The sequence below is a fragment of the Aristolochia californica genome, unplaced genomic scaffold, assembly GCF_029961685.1.
Source record: "Aristolochia californica isolate CCGP_79_NKW_82.1479 unplaced genomic scaffold, dmAriCali1.0.hap1 SCAF_5, whole genome shotgun sequence".
Classification (NCBI taxonomy): domain Eukaryota; kingdom Viridiplantae; phylum Streptophyta; class Magnoliopsida; order Piperales; family Aristolochiaceae; genus Aristolochia; species Aristolochia californica.
The window spans coordinates 39873522-39884723 of NW_027182214.1; the positions used below are offsets into that span (position 1 = coordinate 39873522).

Here is an 11202-nt window from a genome sequence, read left to right on the forward strand (position 1 = left end):
ATGCTTATTACTTCCCACACAAATCTTCCTAGATCTATGTAAAAAAGCTGTTTGATCAAGAATAAGCAAGAAAAAGCATTTCAAAGCCAATGCATCTTTCCGTGGAGAGTAATCAGTATTTTATCAAATCTGTTTCTATCTAATGGAACGCTATTGAATTAAATTACAAAAGCTTTGTAGAGATTTTTTTTCAGATGAAACTACCACCAAATACCAAACAATAACGTTTAAAAACTACCACTAATACGCATGCGAGAACCATCCAAGAACCATAGTATGCCCCGTAACCTAACAAAACCCGTGGTTGACATTTGTTGGCAAATTAGATCGACTCCAAAAAATTTTAGTTTTGATCCGTCAACTACATTATAAGAGAAGATTTGGACCTTACATACTTGCAGCTTTTGTACTTAAAATGATCATTATCTTTTTTTTATTACTCTAAACATATTCCCCACAACATAATCAATTAATTAAAAATAAATAAAAAGTAAAACAGTCTGGTTGCCAAACGACGTATTTAGTATAGTTCTCTCAATATTCACAATGCCATACGAAGCCTATCTAAATATTTATTGCATGCACTAAATATAGCCAATCCCATCTCTGGTAAGGCAACATTCGAAACCAAAATGTAACCGCACCTGCTTCGGCAAACGAGGTGAAGCACCACCTGCTAGCTCAAGGACTCTGTGCAAAAAGATGAACAGCTCTGGCCAAAAGAATTCCTGTCAAAAGCAAAATGCTAACGCAGTCAAGATTAAGTGTTGGTTCAAATGGTGCTCGCACTACAATTGTTAAACACCAATCGTATAGAGCATTCATCTGCAGAACGCTTTGTTTTTTCACTCAAAAGTTCATTGGTGTGAAGCGGCGCTGCTTGCCGAATTTGGCCCCAAACTGAAAATGTACTTATCCACATTACCCATATGGTATGAATGCTTGAGTAACACGGCCTGCTCTCGAGGGTCAACTCTGCCTCAAAGTCCCCAGATAACATTCCAGCAAATGGCACCTGGTTTTCACCTCAAATCTCTGATAAAGTGGATCAATTTGGGTTGGCACTCACCTTCACCGAGGGCTTTCCAGCCAGTGACAAAAGTTCCGGAGCAATGAATCCAATTCCAAAAACAGATCAAATTCCAAATGCACTCTTATATATTTCTCCTGAACTTGGCATTCGAACTTTTAACTCATCATACCCAGAAAAGTACTTGTTGAATCCAACCCTCTGATTTCTGACAAACTCTGTAACACCACCCATCTCATTTCCATTCTGGACCTCACTCCAACTACCCCACTGCCCACTTGAGAACTGCTGATTTCGAGACTGTTGTAGTGACATCTGTGCAAAGTGTGAGAAACTCTTTTCCTCAGTTTGCCCTAATAGCCTAGACGTTGTGTAACCATCTTTGATAGTTGAGTATCTATCATCCATCTGATCAGAGATTCTGAAGTTTTGATGTGCAGACAAAGATTGTTGTTGCAGCAATAGTTGAAGCCTCAAGTCACTCTCATTGGAATGTCGCATAGCAGGGTAGTGAGGAGATAAGTCCATGCCAGAGTTACTTATACCCAGTGGAAGTCGCCCTTTACCAACGGCCAGTATTGCTGGATCAATAAATTCCACATCACCAACAGTTCCCGTACTACCATTAGGTACATGGAAAAGGTTTGTTGACAAGGGATTTTCAAGAAGGGGATTTCCTGTACGTGACAGAGACGAAAAGTCTGTTAAAAAAGCGACACACATTAACGTAGACCTAAACAGATGTAAGGAAGATGCCAGACCAGAAGAAGTAGAGTCAAATGCTGGGTACAGCCTCTCCTGGGAAGAAAATCCTGGTGGTGATCTGTTGGGAACTGAAAATCCAGGTGGAGCCGACATTTGTGCCCTTGATGCTGCATCAGAGAGAAGAAAAAGTATTCAAAGAGACAAGTAAACCAGTCTACCAATCAGAACAGAATTCGCACATATATATTCTGGAGCAAAATTTTGATGAGATATGCAAATTCTATTTTCTACAGAGGTGGAAAAATCACATAAAAACTCTTTCAAAAATCACATTCATAAACAGTTACAATGTAGAGCAACCATTGCAAACAACGAAAGATAAAATTCCATAAGAACCATTAAATAACAAACAAAATCTATAACTTCTTGAACTGTATGAAATCTCGAAGATGAATATATTTTTGAAGCACAAGTAGGACTAATAAAATGAATTAACCAACGAGAAATTAATAACACTCAAAAGAAATCTTGCAGAGATAAGAAGTCAAATCCACTCAACTAAAAACCTTGAGGAGATAAGAAGTCATATCCACTCGACAAGAAATCTTGAGGAGATAAGGACTCAAATAAAACATATTAAGACACAAACATGTTAACACAATTCTCTTGAAATTTAAGAAATGAATCAAAGACACGAGCAGCAAAGTAAGACTAGAACACTGACAACTTCAAAGAAAGATCTGATAACACAATACACATGGTCAACACTGTCATTTTACATGTTAAACAAGTAAATCCATATTGTTTTTCAACTAGCAAACTAGCAAAACATGGTCTAGATAAAAGCCTTTCAGCTTCGAAAATTGTATACTGTTACATGGCTGTAGATACCATGTCATGATTGTAGAACTGAAGTTTCTGATCTCATTAACGAGAATTGCAATGAAAAAGAAAATAAAAAGTACCAAACATATGGCCAGAAACTACATAAAACTACAAAGAATTCAAAAAAAAAGTCCTTACAGAATATGACAACCACAAGAAATATTGGTATCTACTTTTATTAGGAACTCACCTGGGGCTTTGCTAGACGAAATTGTTTGACTATTGAAGTGGCCACCCAAATCCTCATAACCACTGGCAGCAAAACCATTTTTATGTTTCTGTCCAAAGAAATTGCTGCTTTCACCAGGACTCCTCTGCACATTTAGGGCAAAACTACCAAAGGAAGGATCCAAATGGTTTGTTTGATTCATTAAATCCTCCTGCCTCGCAAATGAAAACCTTGATTGACTGTTTTGCTTCCAGGAACTTGGTAAACCTATTGAGCCATTTTGTCCGTCGGATTCACCAAACATTTTTGCAAGGTTGCTTGATGATGTTAAGGGATCATCCCATGAATCTAAATCCAACGATAAGATACTGGAAATGATGCTGCTTTCAACATTCTGGTCAATCTCCGAGGCTCCAGCTTCCACTTTTCCCACGCTTTTCTCACTTTCAGCATTTGCTAGAGACGTAGAAGATTCAGATGATTCAAATATTTTCCCCAGTTCAGAAACTGCATTGAAATTGTGTTCTTTGTATCCATTAGTTAAAATAGATCCAGCAGTAGTAAATCGATTCAAGGTTTCATCAACTTTCCCAACTGCAATTCTAGAATCAGAATGACCTAGATGGCTTACACTACTAATATTATCTAATTGCACATATTGGCTACTGGAATGGGACAAATATGAAGAATGGCCAGAGTGTAAATCACTATCATCATGTGCACTGGCAACAGGCACCACTGTTGTTTGTGAGTCCAAATCCCAACTTGATATTTCTCTTGGACCTAATTCACTTTCAGACACTGCAGTATCTCTCAACAATGAAGCTGAGACAGCAGTTTTGGTTGCATCAAACCCATTTTCACAATGATATTGCTGGAACTCTGTAAGGGGATTACCAAGTTCTCCGGGTGAAATATGATTTAAAGACAAAATTTGGTGATCTGTTTCAAGCTGGTCAATGGAGAGACCTATTTCCTGCAGGGTAGACATGCCTCTATCCTTCTCAATAGGTATGGTAGATGAGTTAGTATATGAAGTCACAGCAGCAGAACCTGAATCTAAAACAGCATCTGTTGATATGTTGCCAGTAAATTGAGACTCTCTGTCAATAGAATGTCTAGATAATTCTAATGAGTCTGATCTACCACTTGAATGTACGGGGATCAAGACTCTGTCTGGTGCTATAGATGCTTGATTGACATCTGAAGGAAGGGTAGAATGTAGTGTGGCAATTGGAGCCTCTGAGGAAAAAACAGTGGAAGCAACTGTGTCAGTTGTTTTAGTAGGTCCCTCAGCACATGAAGTACTCACAGCAGGTGGTCGGCAATTTGAACCGCGTAACCCCCTGTAAAATAAATAACAAGATCTTAGTCACAGGAATTTTCACTGACTACTGCATAATAAACTCATCAGCATACCAGCCCATAAATACAAGATTGGACCTTACTAATACAGGTTCTTGTAGGGCACATTGAATACAGACAAAGTTGGGGTATGTACTCCCGCAACAGGGGTAACAGAATTTTAGGTAGCCAATAAGGAGCCAGATACATCATATATATATATATATATATATATATATATATATATATATATTATACATAAATATATTTGCAAATCATAGTAATAATATAGTTGATCTTCAAGTCTCTTTAATGGACTTCCAGGGAAAAGGATGTCTGTGAAAGAGCCAGATATTTGGTATAGGAATGATATGAAATGTAAAAAGTAACTTAACAGACTGAGCTCTAAGCATTTGTACGGTTTTCCCAACCATGATAGATGCTTATTTTAGAATAGTTTGTCTATTTCAGAAATTACTCATCCCTCAAAACACGTGCTTTGAAAGGAAATAGTGATAACATCCAAACAGTAGTGGAAGAAACAATTGTCATATGTCTTTTTCTTTGAGAAACCATAATAATTAGTCTTGAAAATATGTTCATCTATTTGATGTATTAAAGTTACTAAAAATTAAAATAAATATCAATATAGCACTAGTACTATTTGAAGCAGCAAAGAAAGAAAGGAAAAGCAATAATTATAAATGAAATAAAATATCCTACCACGAAGCTGCTGGTGGAAGGACACTAGACCTTCCTGAGCTACAACTAGGAGGTGAGACCTTGACCTGTGTAGTGGAATTCTGGAAACATACAACGTTCTAGATCAGTCCACGTACAATTTCATAACATGGCAAATTTACAACAGCTCACTGGCTAAACATTCTTTAGCAATGTCTATGTGGTCAACAAGGTCACCTCCAGCTTTTACCATATGTTAAAAGTTGTAATATATTAACAGGTGCTTAGACATGTAAGAATTTTACCTCTTTCCCTAAGTTAAAAGAACCAAAAATATGGGATCAAAATCTCAAACCAAAAATTAGCAAAGGAATTACTTTGCATAAGAATTATAGAAGCAGAAACTGGAGAACTTACAGTTGATGAATTCTTGATATTCAGCTTGACAGAAGAAGCTGTACCACTGATGCAGAAATCATCTGATGAGGGAGGCAAAACATTTCCAGAGCGACGCTGAAAATTATTGTTGGCAACACCAGTAATTTGCTGAACTCTGCTTCTTCAGAAGTATTAACATATAAGTCCTCAAAATGTCACAGGCTTCTCATTTTAATTTAAAATATAGCTAATAAACCATCTAGATAAAATAACAGAGACAAAGATGATGCTGGTACCTCCTATCTACCAGGGAAACCACATAATTGACAGGTCAATTTTGGATATAAAAGTTACAAGTAAAAGGAAGTTCCTTCCTGTTTCCATGATAGCCTTACAAAACAGAATATTTTCAGGAATTAAGTTTCCAGCAAGAGGCAGTAGTGGGGCTTGAGTACAAATAGCTAACAAAATGTCCCATGTCAACTTGGAAAACTTTGACCTCATTAATGAGAAGAGAGAGAAAGTGAAAGAGAAAAAGAAAAGAAAATTTGCATAGTAGCTGTGAAATTAAAATGTCTGAAATATCATAATTTGTTCAAGTGAGTACTTTTAGAAAAATGTAACAAACCAAGGGAAAACCAAATCAGAAGAACTTGATGGCTAGTAACAAAAACAGTTGCAATTGTTTTAAGATTGTTCAAATGGCAATTTGTAGCATCAAAATCAAGGCCTCTGACAAATTTTTTGGCCAAAAACTTTGCCAGTCTTTAATTCAGTTGCACTTGCTACAAAGAATACTAACATAATACAAATACTTCTTTAATCTAATCAACACAAAACAAGAATTCATGAGCTTGTAAACCAATTGAGAATTATTCTCAATACTGAAAAGAAATAGCCACAACTAGAAAATATTTGCCCACTGTTGAAGAGAAGATATGGAAGCCTCTTACATGACTCTCACAATAAGAAGTCTCACAAAGCCAAAATTATTATGGAAGGAGATCTCATAGGAGAATTTTAGTTTAAAGGTGTTTCAGTTATGTTAGTCTTTTATTTATATTGAGTTATTTAATTATACTAGGACTTATCTTTAAGTGTTAGAGTTTGGGTGTAATTGGGACAAGGGTAGTTTAATTGTAATTGGACTCTACTACTTTCTTCTATTATAAATAGGGGTTCATGTACTCTAATTACATCATGTCAATAAAAATTTTCTCTTTTCCATAAATTCAACATAGTATCAGAGCAGGTTCTATGAGTTGACTCGGTCAACCCACAGAGATGATCTTTTCTGATTTATTGTCTCTAGCAGTGTAGGTTCGTATTTATCCTTTTGTTTGCTTTTGAGTTTTTATCTCTATTCTGAGTTTTTCATGTTACATATTATAATTGACAGAAAGATATTTTAGTCTACATTCCAACAAAAAACGAATTTCGGCAATCAGAGTTTTCTACAAAGAGAAATTAATATTTGAAGCAACAGAGGTCAAACTACAAGACAGGTTTGAGCAGCAACAGAAAGCTTCAACTTCCAAGCTATTTTAAGCTATCAAGAACAAGACTTTATATGGAGAATTATATATCAAAAGAAAGATATGTAAATCTATTTTCTTACCTATTCAACCAATTCTCGATCTGAGTTTTTTATATGGAGATATTGATCTTGGAAGAGTCAATGGTTATGCTGGCAAAAGGGGAAAGAGTACTTAGTTCGGCCAAATTACAGAGACCGAAATCTATTAGATTATACATCTCAATATAAGTATATTTTAAGTCTAGTTTTATAAAGAGAAAGTTTCATGTCAATCTAATATATATTTAAGGATATATTCACATTGGAAGAATCAAATGTCATGTTGGTATCCTATTGCATTGAAAATCCGAATTTCAGCCGATTTTTTTGCGTCACTTTTTGAGTTGTAATTTTTTTTTTAGAGTGGCATGGCGCGATTCGAACTTGTGACCTGACACACCTAATGTAAGAAGAATATCACTAGACCAAACGGCCATCGGTTGAGTTGTAGTTATTGATCAACAATATCAGGAAAATATCTCACTTACCCTCTTTTCGGTTACCTTTCTCCGACCATCCATTTGACTCTCACATACCCCTTTGGGCCAACCTCTTGTGTGTTGTTTCGATTGGTTTACCTTTATATACATATATATATGGGTGTTTAAGTCCATTGAGACTTTTTTATATGTATCCGTGAGTTTTTTATTGTCGTCTTATGAATGACAAGCATTACCCACTTATCTCCCATTTCTACCTTTGAGAGTCGGTGCCCGGGTTGGGACATTGTGATGGAAGAGCTTATTACTACATATATGTTATTTGGTTCAAGTTAGGATCACTACCATCTCCCAGCTTGAGTGAGACAAGTAGAAGAAGAAGTACAAGAAAGAGGTATTTTATTCCATATGTTGTGGTAAGTTTTACGTGACCAAAATATTCAAGAAAGGGGGAGCACAAAAGATGAAGTTTTTGCATCTATGAAGAAATTTTTTCAACAAAAAAAATTGAAGTCCAAGAATCATTTTCATTGCAAGTTGAAGTTATAAACTCCACCTTGAGGGGAAGTGTTGAAGAGAAGATATGGAAGCCTCTTACATGACTCTCACAATAAGAAGTCTGACTAAGCCAAAATTATTATGGAAGGAGGTCTCACAAAAGAGTTTCAGTTTAAAGGTGTTTTAGTTACGTTAGTCTTCTATTTATATTGAGTTATTTAATTATGCTAGGACTTATCTTTTAAATGTTAGAGTTTAGGTGTAATTGGGACAAGGGTAATTTAATTGTAATTGGACAACTACTTTCCTCTATTAAATAGGGGTTCATGTACTCTGATTACACCATGTCAATAAAGTTTTTTTCTCTTTTCCATAAATTCAACATCCACAACATTGAACATAAAAGATTTTGTATAAAGATGCTCAAACAACACTCAAGAGAACAGAGAAATACCTTGTATAAGCTGAAATTATCTCATCCTTTGTAAAACTGTCCTCTTGGACCCCAACTTCATGCAAATATAAGCAGTCTGGATTACTGCAAGGCTGGACCAAAATAATTGCATTTAGCTAATTTCTAAACCACAAATGAAAAAAAAAATCATGAAACATCTATATTCATTACATTTGCATAAACATGAACATAATTATGTGTGTGTATGGATATATGTATATTAAAGAACCATGACTCTTTTCAGAAACTGCTTCCCTCATACCATGCTTCTCAACCATGTGTGACAATACTTGGTGGTGCCAAAACATGCTCTGCAATGAGCAAACCAAAAGCACATAATCATTAACGCTTCATTTTTCTAAAAATGAATCACATTATGATAAGAACTTAGAAGAAATTAGTTCATGCAACCATTTAGATGTGGCTCAAAAGCTCTACCTTAGTGATCGACCATCCAAGGTAAAACCATGCACTAACTGTATACATCTGACTGCCTCCTCCTCTTTAGTGTAGGTAATATATCTGAAACCAAAAAGGGTTCAGCAAAGTTTGTCTAAGAGCATTAAAGAAGAATGATACACAGGCCATGCAATCAGTACAGATGCAAATCATCTTTGCAAATTTCGAAATTAACAGAACATCCTGTAAAAGAAACCACCACATAGTGACTCCCATTTAAATTCATAAAATTAATTGTGATGTCTCAAAGTTCAATGAATCTTCTATGAACACAAGGAGAAGATCAATATAAAATAGCCAGTTTTCCAATAATAATACAGGAATTTTTCTTCCAAATGCACAAGCATGACTAACTTTTGAATGAATCAGAGAATGCATGACAAGAGTAATATAGAAGTTAGTAAAAACCAAATATAGAAAATATTGAATCTGCCTTTCAGAAAACTAAAAACTAAAAATAAATATTGAATCTAATAGCATTTATTTCAATAAATTGAATCTAATAACATACTAAGCTCAAAACATATTACAACAGTAATTCAAATACTTACACGCTAACAGTGTTGTTACTAGAGGAATTTTGTCCACCACCAGTTGGCCAAGAAATGGATATCTTCAAAACTTTACCATACTGACCAAAATATTCCTTCCGCTCAAGAGTCTGATTAATCAATTCAGTAACTCAGGTTAAAAAATAATGCCACTTGGATGAGAATAAACACAAAAGTAACATTGTACCTACATCTTCATCTGCCAGATTAGCGGGTATTCCAATGACATATACAAGATTTCGCTGTATCACTCGAACACTACTTAGATGCTTTCTTCCTTCAGATGCTTTTGGCTTTGCCTTCTGGGACTTAAGTTTTCTCTCAGAATTGATTTCAGCCACCATTCTACCCAGTGGTGATAATAGTAGTGAGCCACACCCATCACAAGAAATATATTGCATGTATTAAAGTAAATAGTTTTTTTGTACAATTTCTTTTAGTTTTCCCAATTATGTGATGCTAAACCACACCAACAAATGAGATTTTAGCTACAACAACTTCTTTTTAATGATTAGACCAGCAATTTTTACATCCATTAAAGAAAATAAAAGTCATAAACCAAGAATAACCTCTCACAATTGGCAGCCGTTCCTACAATCTTTTCCTTGTCATAAGGTGTACGGCAAGCTGGGCACCGCCCCTCTGTATCATCCTTCTCAGCAATGTCAATAATATGATGCCAGCACCAAACACATATCTATGAAAGAAAGAAAGAAAGAAAAGGCATCTAGTATGAGGAAGTAACAATAGATAATAAGAAACAAAATGCCCATCACAGGTTCTACAGAAGCATACGAAATGCAACACCAAGGAAGAAAATCCGCATCTGACAACTAAAGCTCTTAAACACGAGGACTTGAGAGGAAAGAAAATCCCAATGATTAAATTGTCATCAAGATAAATGTTAAAGAAGAAGCAGAAAAAGCCAACACTAGGATCAAGTTCGAGAAAGATGAGAAGTGAGCAAAACGAATCGAAAAGGACAGATTGCGTCAAACCTCATAACCACACTTGCAGGCCTTCAATTGCTGATCCGTCAGGTCCATTTCTTCAGCGCAGAGAGGGCATGTTCTCTCGCATTCGTCACTCATGGTCGTCCTAAAAACCAATAAATAATTACAATAAGATATTAGGAAAAGAAATGAGTGATACAAATGCATGCGAATTGTCACTAAACTAATGTCCACAAATGCAACAGTTTCAGAGCCTTTCCCCGGAAGAAGTAGAAAAATATGATGATATGAATTATCATCGGAAAGAAAAATACTGCTGCCTCGGTGCGTCAGCCAGATAATTACAAAGAAATAAAGTGCTACTCCGCTTTAGAAATACGAACGAAAACGTCGCCCCTTCCATTTGTAGGCCAACGCAGATTCAAGAAAAAAAAAATGTTCAATCAAGAAAAAAAATGTTCAATCCAGAAAAAAAATGTTCAATCAAGAAAAAAAATTGTTTTTAACAAACAAATAGAAGATCAACACAAATCGCGCCCAATCGAGATCGATAATCCAACACAGACAATCGCAACCAAATCAACGAAAATCCACTGCATGTCCTGGATTCCACAGAGAACAATCAATTTTCAAAAGCAAATAATACGAATAGAAAGCCCGATGCCAGTAAACCTAACGTTTCAATAGATCGAAGCGGCAAGATTTCGAATAGGAAAAGAAAAGACCAGCAAAAAATACAAAAAAAAAGAATAAAAATTTTAATACTACATAACCTACTTACATTCTGCAGAAGGAACGCAGAGAAGCAGAAATCGAGAGGAGAAACAGAAGCTCTGTGAGAGAAATCGAATACCACACAACACAGGTCAAGAAGAGAAACCCCTTTTTCTGGATGGTTTTCCTGCTGCTTTTATATATTATTAATTTTGTGTCCCTGTCATCATAAGGAAACCAAATAGCCCCAGAAAAGAGGAGACAAATACGAAACTGCCCTGGAGTAACGCTCTTTGGCCACACGTGCCCCAATTTCAACACGCTTATCCCACACTTGGTGCGGGGCACACTTTAGGGTTAGATCA

General features: G+C 35.8%; 1 protein-coding gene across 5 annotated transcripts; it reads right to left on the minus strand.

The window, feature by feature from the left end:
* Positions 1 to 296: 296 nt before the first annotated feature.
* LOC137965881 (putative general negative regulator of transcription C16C9.04c) lies at positions 297 to 10989 on the minus strand. 5 transcript variants are annotated; one of them, XR_011116160.1, is made up of 14 exons: positions 10905 to 10989; positions 10169 to 10268; positions 9740 to 9867; positions 9362 to 9515; positions 9171 to 9280; positions 8599 to 8682; positions 8423 to 8471; positions 8161 to 8252; positions 5232 to 5373; positions 4857 to 4936; positions 2811 to 4135; positions 1792 to 1902; positions 1070 to 1707; positions 297 to 728 (listed from the first exon to the last, which is right to left on the minus strand). XR_011116160.1 is itself a non-coding variant. In XM_068812259.1 (14 exons), coding segments are annotated over exons 1-14 (2403 nt in total). In that variant the 5' UTR covers positions 10907 to 10989; the 3' UTR covers positions 297 to 1135. The 5 variants fall into 5 exon arrangements, 4 of the variants coding, with proteins under 4 accessions (XP_068668360.1, XP_068668358.1, XP_068668357.1 ...); XM_068812259.1 differs by having other exon boundaries at positions 297 to 1707; positions 2811 to 3296; positions 3843 to 4135; XM_068812257.1 differs by having other exon boundaries at positions 297 to 1707; positions 5232 to 5367.
* Between the last annotated feature and the right edge of the window lie 213 nt (positions 10990 to 11202).

Excerpts from the sequence above, each read along its gene's own strand:
- LOC137965881 (XM_068812256.1), bottom strand. Across the intron at positions 4,136-4,856 it reads CTTCCACCAGCAGCTTCGTG|GGGGTTACGCGGTTCAAATT; the intron begins GTAGGATATTTT and ends TTTATTTTACAG. Across the intron at positions 1,708-1,791 it reads ATTTGACTCTACTTCTTCTG|GAAATCCCCTTCTTGAAAAT; the intron begins GTCTGGCATCTT and ends TGTCACGTACAG.